The sequence below is a fragment of the Kryptolebias marmoratus genome, linkage group LG21 (genome assembly GCF_001649575.2).
Source record: "Kryptolebias marmoratus isolate JLee-2015 linkage group LG21, ASM164957v2, whole genome shotgun sequence".
Taxonomy (NCBI): Eukaryota; Metazoa; Chordata; class Actinopteri; order Cyprinodontiformes; family Rivulidae; genus Kryptolebias; species Kryptolebias marmoratus.
This window is the reverse complement of record NC_051450.1, coordinates 17002084-17019295: the sequence shown is the minus strand read 5'-3', so window position 1 is coordinate 17019295 and position 17212 is coordinate 17002084. Positions and strand designations below refer to the sequence as shown.

Genomic DNA, 17212 nt, shown 5'->3' with positions numbered 1-17212 from the left:
GCAAGCGCCTCTGAACGGGGTTAACTAATTAAGGGTGTAGTCCCAGCTGCAGACCGGGGAGCCCGTTCACAACACGGGAATGCTGAAAAGAAGCACTCCTTTAAAGGGATTCCTTCTCTGGAAGCAGAATAAAACAGTGCCACAGAGGGTTATAGCTCAAGCATAGAGTCCTCTGAGATCTCCGGGTGCTGTTGTGAAGCCATTAGCTGATGAAGCCACACAAGTCAGTCACAACTGAAATTAAAATGAAGGTTTCTCAAAATACAAGGAATACCGGGAAATATTCCCTTTCCACGTAAAGCTACGTTACCCTCAGATGTCCAGGAAATCTTATTATCACTCTGAGTTCCAGTTACAGATGCAGACACCTCAACGTTTGCCAATAATACACATTCCCGACATATAATAGTCAAGGCTACGTACAAGGAGAGAAAAAAAAACAAAACATGCTTCGTGGGTCTGATTTATGGGGGATGGGGACGCACTGTACATTCACAAACATACACGTCTGTGGGAGTTTCGTCCTTTTAACGGGCAGACGGAGCTTCATTAGGGATTCCTGTAATGTCAGTAAGGTTGGGATGGTTTAACAGGAAGAGTGTGGGATGGAGCGGGGTGGAGGGGTGGAGGGGCCCAAGGACGTGGGACGTGTGGAGCAGGCTGCAGATGATAACAACGAGGGAAATTATTAGATCATCCCTCATCAGCTGGCAGAAGGGTTTTATATATAGGCGTTGGAAACAAGATGATGTCCTGTTTGTTAGTTAGACAAGATCAGCGATATAAACCGCTTTTAAAAAATATTTCAAGCTCACTTTGAGAAGCTCACTCGTCAGCCCTCTCAAAACTGACACGGTTTACAGAGACGGCTTAATCATAATGAAGATTTAAGATCCAATTAATCTCAGTTCCTACTTTGTGCCGTTTGAGGTCATAGTGGGGAACACGGTCGTGTGCATGTGGTATAAGTAGGAGTTAAGTTTTTATTTGTATAGCAACTATTCGTGCACATAAAATCGCCAAATCATTTAAATATAAGGAAAAAAATAACCTGTTTTAAAGCAAAACAGAATGATTAAAATATTTACATTTGAAAATGCAATAAAATCAACACAAAACAGTTAAAACAAAAAAAACTAATTTTGAATTGAAGGCCTATGATTGTATTTTATACCAGAGTTTTAAACTAAAATCATCAATAATATAGTCAGTTTGATGACATTATGTGCAATATTGCAATATCTTGTTCAGAGCTTTGGGGAGGAAGACTTTAAATCACCTCTAATAGAGTCAGGAAACCAGAGCAGAACAGCTCCAGCCGGCCTAACAAGCTCTCTCCTCCTGGTTTTTGTTCAAGCTTAGCATGAACTGTGAAAGCAAACCAAAGAGAACTCAGAAAAATCAAACTAGCAACCTTCTTAGTGTGAGGACACATGAGACTACAGGACATGGGAGTGTTTTGTGGCTGAAGGTCTAATATGTTGGAGGAAATTAGGTCAAACAGCTCAGAGGTCAGAAAGACAATAAAACAGGGTTTTTTTTAGTCCCATGGCTCCTCGTAACAAACTATGCTTCTTTGCAATTTGCACGCCTAATATCTGAACTATAGTGCAAAGAAACTGTCAAATTCTTAGCAAACGCATGTCTAAAAGTATTAAAAATTAAACAAAAATGTGTCCTTTTTTTGAAAAATCTCCTCCCAGAGCGATTTAATGATTACATCAGGCTGACAGAAGCAGCAGAACTCCAGCCAGAACCAGTCACAGGTCACAACCTGACAAGATTTAGTGGAAAGCGCCACCTGCTGGTCATTTTTAGACATACAGGCTTTCTGCAGATCCTGGTTTCACTGCAGTGGTTTGAACACTAGGGGGCGGTGTTGCATTTCTGTTTCCTGAGGGTTCAGCTGAAAATTACACTATAAGTCTATAAACTATCTAAAATATAATTTCTGAGGCGAAAAGCCAGTCCCCAAATCTTTTATGCGTTTCCTCGTGTTGCTCTGGGCTATAATTTTTAATAATAGCTGACAGAGGAAATAACAACCAGAATAATCAATTTCTGTGTAAAACTGCCATGGATGATGCCAAATAATATTGATAATTTAAATAGGTTTGATTTCCGACACAGCAAATGAAACAAACTGTTTTACTGCCACTTTATCTGGAGAGTGAGTACTTATGCTGTCGTAAAGATCTTTCTACCCCTAAATATGTTGTATTTTGCTGTTTGGGTGGCATTTATTCCAAATAAAGCTGTGCTGAATTCCATCCGAACGAAATCTGGAAAGTTGTGGTCGTGTTAACCTTTAGAAAAAGGCCGCCCGTGTCATTTGTAAGTTCTCCATATGCTCTCTAAGTTTGAGCAGAAAGGTCATGAGGCTAACCAAATGTCTCCGGCTCACAGGAGAAGTCTGCTGTTCTGTCTAAATCAGTGGCATTTGGCTCCCAGAATAAAACCTGCTGTGGGCCAAAACTAATTTTTTTAGTTCCCTTTTGAACTTCTACAAATCCTTACACTTTTCTGAAACCTACCGGAGATTTTACACAAGCCTGAGTTATTTTTACAGACACATATATTCACACTAACAGTGTGAACAACAACATTCACAGTTTTCCTGTTTAGTTTCTTCTCTTTTTATTAAAACTAACTATTCTGCATATGTTGTGCTGTTGTAACCATTCATATATCAAATCGTTCAGCTCAATCAGGAATAATTTGCTCTGACCTTTAGTATTTATAACCTTTATATTTTTTAAATCATTTAACTTCATTGACAAAGACACTCCTTATAAAAACACATTGTTTCTAACTAATTTTAGCTTTTAGTCATAGTGTTGCAGATGTTAGCTTTTTGCAATTTTAGCTACAGATTTAGCCTTTTTTAGGTTTTGGATACTGCATTTAAATATAGTTTTGTTCTATTTAGCAGCTGTTTAGATATATTTAGCTTTAAGCTATATATTGGTCATTTTAACTTTATCTATGGTTTGCTAATTATAGGTCTAGCTTTACTTTTACCAATTTTAGTTTATAATCATTGCTAATTTGAGCTTTTAGCTACAGAAGTGGTCATTTTAGCATAGTTTTATTACACTTAGCTTTTAGCAACTGTTTCAGTACATTTAGGTTTTAGCTGTTGTTTTGCTCATTTTAGCCATGATTTTGTTCATTTGAGCTTGTTGCAATGATGTTGTTTGCTTTAACCTTTATCTACAGTTTTGGTGACTTTTAGCTCTCATCTACCTCTGAAAGTTAAAAAAACACATCCGTTTCATTCTTCAACAAGTTTCAGCAAAGTGTCTCAGCATTTTCACAGAAAATGCTCTTTCTCTAGTTTGAAATGAAAACTGTCAATGTGGAAAAACAACTGGAGCTGTAAGTGTTTTGATTCATTTCTATCAGCTCTTAAAATGGCCTCTGTCTCCCTGCAGATGTGCTGCAACACCACTGCAACCCCGATGCAGTGTTTGAAGCTGCTAAGTGATTCGTACAGGCCTGAACGCTGGTGCTTCCTGGGGTTTGTGTTATTGATCATCTTGTTGCTGAAAGCCAAAGATGACGACCGGCTAAATGAAGTCGACAAAAGCTTGCTTCATTGATTCCCTCTGACTGACTCTTCCAGTAGGAGCAAGTGGACAAATATGGAGCTCTGGGTGTAAAAAAAATAAAAATAAAAAAAAAAAAGAAGAAAAGAAAAGTTCTTATTGGTGAAGACACACAAACTGAATGCAGGGTGATGAAACAGAGATTAAGTGTTGCTCCAAGAAAGGAAAAAAGAAAAAAAAAAAAGCATCAGAATGAGAAAAGGTGATTGATCTTCAAGTCCAGGAAATTAATGAATCTGTGTCCTTGGAGGGAGCTATTCATCCATCTCTGTGAGTGGAGGTGCTGCATCAAAAACACACAATGTATAATCCAAATCTCTAAGTCTCTGAAGTCCAGAACTACATCTTTATCATCACTGACCCCTGACGGCGAAAGGGCGTGTCAGTGTGTGTTTGTTAGCAAAATATCTCATGAACCAACAGACGTGACGAAACCATCAGAAAGTAATCATTGTCTGTACATTTATAATTAATCAGGAAGCTGAAGATATGCTGATCAATATAAGCAAATCTTGCTTCTTTGATAGAAAATATAAAAACAAATGTTTTTTGCATAGTGTTGTGTATCAGCAGTAACTCTTTGGGCATGTTTCAGCAGTGGCAGACTGGTATTATTGTCTACTTGGTGTTTGGTTTGTTGCGACAGAGACAGCCGGGCACGGATCCCATTGTCTACTACAGCCTGAGACCACTGACCGGCCACTGGGTCCCAGCTGTCCACATGACGTAACGCACCTAAAGAGCCACCGGAATGCATGCTGGGACATGGAGTCTCTTAGTCTGTGTAAACCAGGTTATAACAGAGGGCAAAGAAAAGGAATATGGTCGCGTTTTTAGCCCCGTTTGTTGCGGCTCGTTCTACCCTCGAGTGTCGTTGCTGTTTGATTTTTTTTTCCTGCCGTTAATTAAACAGGGACTTAAAGGCAAACCCGAGAAGAAAACTACAAGTCCCAACGTGGCAGGTGTGAAAAACAATTTAGCTCTTCGAGGCTAACTAGGCAGTTGTAAATTCGCCCTTTCCGCAGCCTACATGGAAGCTTTGTTCATTTGTGGTAAACTGTCACCACGAAAAGATTTATATGTGATTTTTATGCCTAATTCTTTAATATTTTGTATGAGTTTTAAAATAATATGGGTCACAGGATATGCTAATCATAAAAAATGAGTAGAATTTATGACTATGAACAAACATGTCCACAATATTTATTTTGACCAAAATGTAAATTAGATTTTTAATGAATGTTGGTTTAATACGTGAGTGCTGCCGTGTAAAATTAAGTTGTTTTTTTTTTCTCTACTTTATCGTCGTTCTGAGGTGTGGCGTTTGACATTTCCGACGGTCGTGAAGTGGTTTTCCCACCTCCTCGCGCGGCGACGGTTATCCGCATCGAACGGGCTTCATTCAGCGCGTGGCCGCGGCGCGGAGAACAACAGGCTACCTCTCTCAGTCACTTAGCCGGTCCGTGTGTGAGTATCGCCCGCATCTTTTCTGACTTGTGTCACGTCGCGAAATTCCGTCGTTCCTCCCGGACGCCGCCTCGTTGTTCCCGAAATTCGCTCGAGAGCGCGTCGCGTTTCGTTTATTTTCCAAGTTACATGGTGACGTTTTTGAGAGCATCGTGGTCTTTTGTTCTCTTTCTGTAGTCCTAATTAAAAAGCAGTTTTTCTCTCTCTTAAATATCGACCCTTTTGTTTATGTCATCTATTTTGTTTTCCCTGTAGAATATTTTATTTTATTTAGCTGTGTTTTATATTCCTTTGTTGGCATGCTGTGATAACAAAACATGATTGCGAGGGTGTTTATTTCTAATATTGTGTCCACTTTATTTCCTCCCAGGATGCTTCACATCTGTGGGACGAAGTCAAATTGAAAGAGCTCTGAAGCAAGGTTGCCATTAAACAAATAGCCATAAAATCAACGTGTGACATCACCTTTTTTCTAATTGACAGCCAGGTCGATTTATGGCAAACAAAAACAAAACACTCCACAAATAATCTCAAGTGTTTGGAGGAAGTGATATGCTACTACAGTCTGTCAAGACAGCACTGTTGAAGGATGTCAGGGGCCCAGAGTTTTTGATTTTCCTGCTTTGTTAAGAGAAATGTGGAAGAAAGCAGAGAACAGCGGAGCTCAGTCTGCCTCAGTCCTGCTGGCCTGGCAGTCTTTCCTCTGTCTTCCAGCCCTGCAGGAGCTCCACGGTGTCCCCAGGTGCACCAGTTACTGACGGACTCATTGCCATCGGACACCGGGCTTCAAGCTCCATCATGACCTCATCAGACAATGACGAAACCCAGAGTTACCTGTCTGAGTCGTCGAGGATCCAGGAGATTCAAGACCAGTACGTGGACGCAGAGAGCGGCTTCAAGTCCAAGAGCTTGCCCATCCTGATCGGACCTGCCGAGCCTCAGCTGCTCAACACCACCCGGACCTGTTTGGCGACGGAGGAAAGCAGAGTTCTCCAGCTGAAAACCCCGGACTCCAGCCAGGCCGAGTCCCCGTCCTCCTGGACGGACTTCTCCCCCTCCGTCTCCAGCATGGTGGGGCTCAGCAGGTCCGTGCCGGCAGAGGGCCACAGGCTTGCAGGTTCCAGAGGCAAAACGCTCGGTTTCTCGTTTACTCGCTTCATCCACATCCCAGCGAGGAAGTATGTGCAGGTCATACTGAGCGACTCGCGCTGCTTCTTGTTCTGCATGTGCTACCTGACCTTCATCCAGTCCCTGATGGTTTCGGGCTACCTGAGCAGTGTCATCACGACCATTGAGAAGCGCTACAGTCTACGAAGCTCCGAGTCCGGCCTGCTGGTGAGTTGCTTCGACATCGGCAGCCTGCTGGTGGTGGTCTTCATCTCCTACTTCGGCGGCAGGGGTCAGAGGCCACGCTGGCTGGCCGTGGGGGGCGTTGTGATCGCCGTTGGGGCGGCACTGTTTTCCCTGCCGCACTTCATCTCGCCGCCCTACCAGATCCAGGAGATGAACTCCTCAACGGGCCACGAGGGCCTCTGCCAGAGCGAGAACAACAGCGGGCGAGAGCTGATCGACGCGTCCTCTTGCCCCCGCGACCAGGAGGGCAACGAGCACAACCTGTACGTGGCGCTGTTCATTTGTGCCCAGATCCTCGTGGGCATGGGGTCCACGCCAATCTACACCCTGGGGCCCACCTACCTGGACGACAACGTGAAAAAAGAGAACGCATCTCTGTATCTAGGTAAGCCGACAGATAGATTAATCCCACCTAAAACCACCCCATCTCTTAATCCATACTTTGTTTACGAGCAAGGTTTGCAGAAACAAAGGACTTATGTCAGAGCACAAAGCAATCAGATGATCTATAGCGTTCAAACATTATGAATTTGTTTGGTAAAGTAGCTAAAGCAGAGTGTATTTATTCAATCTTGCTTCGCAGCAGAAATAATGCAGCTCTGAAAGCGTACAGAGCTCCTCCAGGGTGATTTTGTTTTCCGTTAAAAAGAGGACCGGGTTGTTAGATTTAAATGCGGTGTGAGCATGCTTGTTGTCAAAGAGTTTATCCTCCGTATTTCTGGTTTAATCTCCGTGGCATGCAACCTTTGCGCCACGCAGAGGTGAGCACAGACCGCAAAGTCACCCCGGGACTGTAGGCACGTGAGTCGGGACAGGACTTATAGAGAGGAGCAAAACTGGGTTGCTTGTGATTAATGTGCCAGAACTGTCTGCTTTTATGTGCATTACACTGCTGTGTTTTGAGGTTCCCACACACAGGGCGGACGGCCTTAATGAAACGCCCTCTCATGTCTAACCAGAACCGACAGGGCTCTCGTGTTTTAAAGTGTTAGCAGGTTGTTTTCTCTTGTTTCCTGTTGTTGTATTCCTTCATTATAAACACTCAGACATTTCCTCACATAGCACATCCCTGAATTATTTGCTACGCTGGATCATTGCAGTGTGTTCAGTTCGCCTGGCTGCACACCGTCCACTCCTAATAGTTTATGAAGGAGATCCAGATTTAATCTTTTCTGCGTGTCTGTCTGGGCTTCGCTGTTGGATTACTCAGACGTGGGGCACCCCCACAATCTGCATTCACACAGATGGCTGCTTGTCGACTAACATTTTGTGTTCGGGCTGCAACTTTTTTTTCCCCCCACCATCATTTAACCTATTTAGACATTTTTTGTGTGATGTTGCTTGACACAAAACCTCAGACAGCATCAATAAAGAAGCAATTGACCTCAACATTTTGACATAGTCTTCAAATTTTTAAGGCTGGGAACGTTTCTCGGCATTTACATCGGTGTTGACGCTGCAACCCCTCAATTTGACGTTCCACAATGCTGAGACCCGAGTATTGATCAGATCCCTGCATCATGGGGAGCCAATGCACCACGACTGTTGAAACTGCCACAAAAAACAAGGAGAAAAGCTCCTCGGGCACGTTCGTTCCTCTGCTCTCACCTTGGTTAGGTGCTCTGGAGGAACTGCATCCACCACCGAAAGGCTCATTGAGCCGTCACAGTCGAGACCCCCCCCCCAACCCCCCACGCCGTTCAGGTTTCCACCGGCTCCAGCGACCTTGATGGCCGTTTCAGATGACTCGTGGGAGAGATCACCTCTTTTCCTTCCTGCGGAGCAGCGTTTGGGGAAAACACGAACATGTTCTCACATGGCGGCCAGAGCAGATATGTCAGGAGGAAAAACGTCCTCGATTTGTGTTGCAGATACTCTGATTACCATGGTAACTAGATGTGGCAGTACATTCGTGCATGGACTTTTCAGGTCTAGGACGACTTACTGTTCTCGTTTAAATGAGACCACATATCCTTTTCATGTAATACCCGAACTCTTTAAACGCATTTCAGTGCGTCTCCAAATTAATTCATCACATAGGTTACGCATATTCACAGATTCTCCCCTCAAGTCTTCCTCGGTGCGACTAGTCTTAACCTTTTTCTTAATTTGCGAGCACGTGCCTGCTTTTGTAGGACAAAGCGGTTAATATCGTGTACATGTTCAGGTATCGGCGAGCGCACCGTTCTTTCTCACAGCGTTTCACACCAAACTCACATCAGTGAGGTCATATTTGTAATAGACACATCTGGAATCAACATCTTCTACTTTGTGATTAGAGAAAACAGTTTAATCTTTGCATACTTTGTAGGATTTTGTGTTTGTTGCCTTCCGTAACACGCTCTTCACTGCTCAACATCCCATTTTTTGTTGCTATGGTAAACGTTTGCATCCTGGAAGCAACTTTATTTAGTGTAAATAGTGCATTAAATGTAATGCAGATGTTTCTTCTCCACTCTTTTCCACTTGTTTGATCTTCCTAACCATTTTCCTTTCATTTCGACCTCAGAACATCTCTCATATCAGAACGATCAGTAAATATGTTTCTTGTCACAGAGCTGTTGATTCATTTTAGCTTTTGGACAGCGGCTGTGACCTGTGGTTGTAAGTGAAGGCGCGATGGCTTCTGTGATTTACAAGCGAATGACGCTGACGAGCTGCTCTCGACGTGGGATGACATGAAAGATGAGGTCTCAGTAGGGCTTTTTGTCTGTTACCGCTCAGAGTGGTTATACGTCAGCCCTTCTTAATGCTTTGTTTTTAATGTGTAACCTTTTTAAGGTCTAGACTGTTCAGTCTTTGCTTTGCAGAGGTGGGAATAGCTTCTCTCTACATGCAGGAAATGGTTAATGGATCCCTCTTGGCTGACAGACCCATAGGCTCTACATTAACAAGCATGAAGACAAACTAAAATACTCGTTTTTTTTTGCATTATTAATGTCTGTTAAGCACTCGTGGAAAAACTCGGGGGTCTCTAATACAGCCAAGGCTCAACACGGTGGAATTGAGGAGGGAAAACAGTCTGCTTTTTGGTTTATGAATGATGGGTGGAAGCGTCCACAGAGATGTTCCGAACACATGGGTGCGAGGCGTGTGTTTTACGTGGACGAATTTAGAAAGAACAGTTGCTCTCCCCTGAAGTGTGTGTAATGCGTGTTCCCTGCAGGTTGAAAACACGCGCGAGCTGCTAGTTTATGGTGAAACGTCTGCTTTTCTTTCATGAATAATACCCCCTTTTTGTGCTCACTCTGTCTATTTTTATTAAACCGTGTTCGTGCATGTTCCGTTAAGCGATTGCAGATTGTGCACACAAAGACATCCCTGGAGAACCTGCCTTCACCCTGCCCCTGCTGGATATGAAATATCCCATTTCGGTGCTTGTTTTTTGGGGTATGGCCCCGTCAGACGCGGGGCCGCACAGAAAGCAGACAGCTCCTGTTTCATCACTGTCCCTTTTTAGCTTCTTCACAGTTTGAATATTACTGCCCCCTTTTTTTCCCCCCCAGACGCACAGTCAGGGTTAGTCAGCAGCAGGCGACCTTTTTTAGCTGCAGGCTGCCAACTCTGACTGCTACTGTACGATGACTCCGGCTCCCATGTGAACCGCTGACCTCGGCGAGGTCGATCCGCTGCTTCAAAACGTTGCAGCAGCAGCTGGAGGCATGATTAAATAGGAAGGAGAAAGCAGAGATAGATGTAGGAGTGTGTTTGACTTCAGGAGCAGGAGTCTTAATCATGTTGTCGTTGATGAGTTTTTGTTTAACCTCGCTGACCAATAACTGTAGATGATGTAGCTTTATTGTTTTGACATGTGGGAGAGTTCCTGAGGAAATGCCACAAGAGCTTTTTTTATGCAGGAATGCTTTTGTTTTCGGCGGTGCAGGAATGTTTTTTTTGCCTCTTCGCTCAATGTGTCTCTGACAATTTCTGGATGTCTCAAAATACCCTCCGAAAATGTTTAGTCGTTCCATAGAAACCAAGAATTTGACAACTTGGGCAAGACTTTTTGTTAAGACTAAAATCCAAGTTGCTCACACTGTGCAAAATGCAAATGAAAATAAAATTTGCAATCAAATTTTAAGATGGAGATTTCATTCACATTTGGAGACATTTTTACAGAAATTTTCTTCATCTTTTTGCCTTTAGGAGGCTCTACATTAAAGGTATTCTGCAGGGTAAATCACTGCATGGCCTCATATTTATGAAAATCATCTTAGCTAAGCACTTTGTCTTTTTGCTGCATCTAGAATTACAAAAAAGTTAGAAAGCAGGGACCGGTGATGATGTGGGCCTATGTTAGTTCCCATGGCATGGACATCTGAAAGCTTCATCCTATCTGAACAACAAATACCTCTTTAATTACGTGTATCCTGCATGTTGTGGCGTCCAGATGCTTGTTTTTCAGGGGAGGTCTTGCTTATGTCAGCAAGATTATACCATACTTTAATCTCCATATGTTGTCAGCCGAAACATCTGATACACCGTAAATCGAAGAAATCAGGAAAAAGTAAAAAAGAAGGAAAAAAAAACACACTTTTAAACAGTTCTGTTCAGTTCTGTCTATTTTTTAAAAAAGATATAGACTTTAAATGGTTTTCATATCATTGTATTCTGTTGTTTACATTTCTTTGCATTTAAATTGTTGTGTTTGGAAGGATTTGGTGATAGGTTTTCTTTTTTCCTCAGCTTTAATAGGTGGCTCTAATAGGGCTAATATCTCGCTGCAGCTGTCTTACCTACATCTCGGACTTAGTTTTTCATGGCACACGCTTCTAAAAACAACAGACTGGTTTTAGTTTTGTTAGCTATCAATGTAACCCCTCTGTCTATTTTCTGATTAATCAACGTGGCTATCAGAAGTAGCTCCTTCCCTCACCTTTTAAGTCCAAATGAATTTCTGACTCTTCCCACGCGCCTATCTTTTGCTTCAGTATTAGTACGCCCTGTGATGAAAATCAGGATCATAAATGAGCTGCATTCACGTGCATCAGCTCTACCTTTCTCACATAGTTGGACATACCAAAGAGAAACTGTTTACATCTTCTCATCCGTCTTCTGTTTAGGCTGCCCTTTGTGCTGATGCAGCCTTCGGGGCATTCGTGGGAGTGTTGTTGTTGTGCTTTAACGGCGGGGAAAAGCGCCTTCCTCTGTTCCAGTACGAAGCCCTCTGAGCGGGAGCTGGGCTGTTATTCTCCTCGACCTTGGCGCTGCTCAGATGGCTCGTGAACAAGAGAGCTCCCATTAGAAGATGTGTTAATGGCAGTTTAAAAAAAGGATCTGAGAAAGCGCAAAAAAAAAATCAAGTTGTGATCCTTAGAGGTGCTGTCAGCAGCAGAAATCAAACAGAGGTGTCACATTCTTCTAACAATTAAAGGCTTGGTGGCTTTGAAGAACACATTTTCAGACTTGCACATCCTTGTTTTGTGCTTTTCTGTCCTTCACTTGTTCTCTCGCTGTGCTGTCCGTGCGGTTTGTGTTCAGCTTCCCACTCTGAGGGAGATGGATGGCTCCGAGCAGCTTGTGACCCGTGGGATCATTGCTGTGCACACTCATGCACAAAGTCACACGCGTTGAAGCTGCAGAAAAGCGTGTGCTTTCATCAAAATGGTAGCCTGTGAAGTGTAGGGATGCGTGTCAGGTTTGGCGTGGAGCGTCTGTGCTGTTAGGTGTGCCACAAAGCCGGTTGTGTCTTCTGTAATCAGCGATAATAAGCTAGAAAATGGTGCAGATCCTTTCAGGGAGAATGTGTAGACAAGAGGCATCCACGGCTCCGTTTGCTCGTTACTGAGAAACTTGGGAAAGGAGCGGGGTTTAAATGTTCCTTAGCTTGTGTTGTCCCCGTTGTGCCTTTTCCCATTTCTGGGAGCTTAGTCGTGAGAAGCCAAGAGACACGGGAGTGAACAGAGGGAGAACAGCTGTTGAGAGCTTGTTGGGTGCTTGCTTTGGGGAGGAGGGGTGTGTGTGGCAGTGTGCATGTGTGAGCACCTGCTTCTGGGGCTTGGTGAGGTTTTGAAGCTCTGGGAGTCGTTCGAAGTGTTTTAAAGAACGAAAATATTCTTTTAGTTTTTCCAGCGTGCGCGCCGTGCTATTTGAACATCTGTGCCTGTCAGATAACTCGGAGCCAACAAACGTGGCTTCATACGTTTCTCTGACAGGAACATATGTGCGCTTTCTGTGTAGGAGGCACCTAAGACCCGATCCTATGAGCGTTAAAAGCAGGTGGTATAAACTAAAGTAAGATGAGACAAGTGACAAAGCCTTTAGATATGACGTATGCATGACAGAAGGAGTTTAATGTACATTAGACCCCTTGTTGCTCTAATCTGTGTGGACGGTGTCTATTACTGCCTGGAGCTTGAGAGGTCAGACTAGATAAGGAGTCCTTAATCCAGGACAAATACAAACAAAACGAGCAAAAACGTGAACATTTTATTCATTTCTCACATCACAGGACACGCTGTACTAATCTGGCAGGTCCAATCAATACGTAATGCTACAACTTTTTGTTTTTGCTTGCACGAATAAGCAAGAAAAGCAGTATTTAATTTCCCCCGAGTACTTAACAAAAGTAGTTTTTGTGACTGGAAAATAAATGAACTCATTAATAAGACTTACTGAATGCAGAGACTTTTTTTTTTTTTTTTTAAATTTACAAAACGAATCTTACTGGCGTGAGAGCTGCAAACTTTACGTGTGCACTAAAATGAGCAGAGATCGAGGTCAAAGATTTAGTTGCACAAACAAATGTATTGGTTGTGAAGAAAACACTTTTGTGGGAAATATGACATTGAGTAGAAAGACTTGATTGCGAGCGTCTTGAAGTTTTTCAGTTTTTTACCTTGTTTTTTTTCCTGCAAAATCACCCCAAATATCCAGATGTTCTGAAATAAACTGCACGTAAGTCCCTTCTTAATTGCAAACTGTTTAGTACATTAATGTTCTACTCATGTTTTCTTTTTCTAGCAGCTAGATCCGGACAGTTTTATTCTCTATTATGGTAAAAAAAAACTTCTGAAATAACTTCAAGTCAGTGTATTGCACAGCCCTGCTGTCAACACATTTTGTACAATTCAGGAGTAAATCTTTTTTTTCTCATTGTCGCAAAGTAAAGAGAATCTACAAATAACAGTAATTTGCAAAGCACGCATCTGGCTAAAAATACATTTAGCATCCTCTGCTAATTATCTTCAATGAAGGAGCTAATGGTGACTATTCAGAACTTTGTAAAAAAAAAAAAAAAGCTGTCTAGTTTTGGAATGAAAACTCTCTGGTTCATTTTGGTCCCGAGGAGTAGCAGCAGTTGCAGTGGATGAGAACGCTCTTGAAGGCGGTAAATTTTCTGGCCGAGGATGAGGCAGCGCAGCTTTGGCGCCACGAACCAGATCGCTGTGCCACGGCTTCCATTGAAGCGGGCTGAAAAGCTGCAGGTGTCCCAGCTTGTGGCGAACGACAGCCCTGCTCTGGTGGCCGTAATGGATTCACAGACATGGCCCACCAAGCATAATGTGCCCTCCCCGCCCCCCGACAGCCCAGATGCCTCATTCATGGCCACTCATCAGCTGAAAGATTATCTGTCGCCCTCTCAAATGCTGGAACATTATACATGCACAGACAAACCCACAAAATGGAAGCAGGCTTGTTTGCCTTTTGCCCAAACGGAATAAAATAAATTTATATTGACCCAGTAATCTGTAAAGCCATCAGCTCTCACCTAGAAAGACCTTTTTGAACAATAATTGTCATTAATCTCAAAAATCTGATTACTAATCCCAACCTAGAATACCTAGATTAGCAGTTTCTTGATTAAACAACTGAAAATGGGTGAAAAAAAAGACGGTCAACGCTGGACTGTCTGTTCTGCTTGTTCCTTCCCTTGGCACCATCTTCTGTATGTTTGCAGAGTTCTTACCTGAGAGTTCGTTGCTAAAAGACGCTTTAAAGTGCCGTTTCTGTTCATTCATCTCAACCATCAGATGAACAAAACAAACAAAAAAAAAGTGTTTGTTCAAAAGAAAATGGGGATTAGTTGCAAAATCTAATAAAGATGATGGATTTAGACAATTAGGTAAAAGGATTTGCTAGATGTGAGACTTCTGAGAGCTATTAGAACGCAAAGTAATTTGTGGGAACAGAGGCACAAAAGACATTTCTTTCAGGCCGTGATGTTTGAATGGGGGCCGCGTCACTAATGCATATAAGTAAAAACTGGGCGCTTTCACTGGCTTGGCACAAGTGTAGTTCGTGGGGAGGAAAGAATGGGGTCGGGGCGGTGTGTGTTGGGGGGGGGGTACAAGTGACAATTTTCACAGCGTTCAGAAACATTGCAGGTGCTTCAGTGTGTCAAATCATAAAAGGGTCATAAACAATTAAAGGGGCTGATATTTAATCCATAACAAGTGCAAACGGCCACGATCCTCAGCAGCTAGATTTCTCAGTTTCTGGCGTTTCTACTTTGTGCCTATTTGTGCAAGCAAGGAACCTATAAATAAGAGAAACTTTGCAAGAATTTAGGCAGGCAAAAAAGAGAAAGTTGTAGTTACACGATTCCTGTTGTCTTTTAACTTTTCACAAGCATTTTGTATTTTTAGACAGATATTGTACCATTTTAGTATTGTGTTGCAGAATTAGTACTTTGATATTGTTATTTATCATATTGTGAGATGCACTACAATGTCCACTCCTGGCCTGAAATAAAGTTTAATCATATTGGGGGGGAAGAGCAAGTCAAGGTAAATGATTCTGCAAAATTACATCCTGCTTATTTACATGTTTCCAAACCAGTTTATAAGCCTAAACATAAGTTTGCCCTGTATGACAGGGCTACATTTAAAGGCCCAGTCCTGTTTTTCAGTGCCGCACAGAAGAGCAGGTCGCTGAGGTCCGACCACGTGGCTCAGATCTTCGTCCCTCCCTGCCATCCCAGTTGACTTGGAGGGTTTGATAGTGTTTGCATTCATCCACGCTCCCCGGCCTTCAGCCCTTAAATGGATTCGAGCAGATCAGCAGCAGCAGATTTCGCCGTCGTTTTGCTGCCAGTGCAGGTCTGCGGGCCTTAGACAAGCAAAAGAATCAGAGTGAAATATTCATTGTGACCTCCACCCGTGCACACCAAAGAAAACTGTGGGTGGAACCAGTCCCTCAGGGGAGCACTTGCTTGCTCCGACTTTTTCTTTGCAGATCAGCCTAATCGCTGTTCTAAACAATTAATATTTGCCGTGCACCTTTTTATGTTTTTGCTTCTTCGAACTTATTACAGCGAATGAGAAAAAGCTTGTTTTCGGCTGGCGGAGCTGCTGGTTGGCTGACTGACTACGACAACCTCAGGCTCTTTCCCCGCAACCGGGGAGCAGCTAAAAATAGAGAAAACCCTTTCGCTCTCTCTTCGCTCTTTTTCTAAATATTTGATTTTGCAAAGTGTGTGTGGGGAACCCCCTGCATGGAAAGCGTCGCAGCCTGCATGAAAAATTAATAGGCGCGCTGTTCAGAGTTCTCATGCGCCGTGACAAAGATTTAGGCTGAACCGATGTACACTGAGAGATTTTGGTTGAACATATAGTTCCTATCGCACCCAAGGAAGATGTAGACAACATTAAGAACATGATTTTTACTTGTCCTTTTGGTTTACCTACATAGGACTGTGTCAGCTGTATGCCGTGGACTTTACTGGAGTTGAAGTTTTAAGTGAAGGAGTACAAGGCCAGCTCTGAGATGCTGATCAAGCTCTTAATACCTCTTGTGACTTGTCATGTCTTTAAGAGGCTTATGCAGTAATGCCTGGAGGTAACGTGGAACAAAAGCCCCTGTGGGTGGCCAGAATGCTAATTTAAAAGTTGGAGCAGCTTTGATGTTCTGTTTCATGCACTCAGAACGCCTGATAAAGACTTCCTGTCCGTCTGCGCTAACCAAGATGAAGGGTCATTACTGTACTTAACTCATTAAAGTCGTCATCATATCTTCCTATTTTACCGACCGCACCAAAAAGTGTGTGACCTAGAATTTGCAGCATTCCACCTCTTGTTCTGTTGAAGCCATTGACTGATTATTATTGGTAATTAGTGCAAGAGTTCCTCTTCAGTTATTGGGACCATTTTGTGGTGAAATGCTTTGTTCCAATGTAAAGCACAAGTATGCAGTTTGAATCTGCACATTATTAATATTATTATTGCAGATAAAGATCTGGCAGGTCAACGCACAGTACGACAGAAAACTTCACGTGGTTTAGCAACTGAGCAAAGAAAGCTGGATGTGTTGGGCTGTCAGTTAGATTTGCTCTATCCCCTCTAATTTTCTTATCTAAACAAGACGCAGTGATTATATACACATTATTTCTACTTCGGGTGCCTTCGTTGTGTCGAAATATCGATGACAGCATGAATTATCACCTCCACCAAGAAGGTTTTGTTCTCCGTACTATCCGTCTATCCATCTGTCTGTCTGTTTGGAAGATAACAACTAATGAACCTGTTTTGATGAAATTTTCAGGAAATGTTGGGATTGTAACAAAAAAAATGACTGATTAAATTTTGGTGGTGATATTGATTGTGATCCGGATGTTACAATTTTGTAGTGACCTTGACAGAGGTATATTATCTGAGTGCTTCTAGTTGAGCTCATTGCTGATTTTTAATTTTTATGTCTGTGGAAACTTAAAATTTTCCACACTTCCTCTGCCATCTGCCAATACTTGAACTTTGTTTCCGGCTCTTCACCTTACATCCTGCCTCTTACTTTCCACGTAATTTACTTTCCTGACTGTTCGAATTATCTAGGAGGAACTCTTGTGG

The 17212-nt window shown here is 42.7% G+C and overlaps 1 protein-coding gene across 4 annotated transcripts in view; it reads left to right on the top strand.

Moving 5' to 3' along the window:
• The first annotated feature begins 4394 nt into the window (after positions 1-4394).
• The window catches only part of LOC108230414 (solute carrier organic anion transporter family member 5A1), a 32843-nt gene continuing 20025 nt past the window's right edge, over positions 4395-17212 (top strand). Inside the window, exons 1-2 of one of the 4 annotated variants that reach the window (XM_025003817.2) lie at positions 4395-4570; positions 5446-6813. In XM_025003817.2, the coding sequence (XP_024859585.1) occupies positions 5874-6813 (940 nt within the window). In that variant the 5' untranslated portion in view covers positions 4395-4570; positions 5446-5873. Of the gene's footprint in view, positions 4571-4618; positions 4661-4947; positions 5076-5445; positions 6814-17212 lie in introns of those variants that run through there. The other 3 variants (XM_025003818.2, XM_017406602.3, XM_025003819.2) reach the window with 3 other exon arrangements.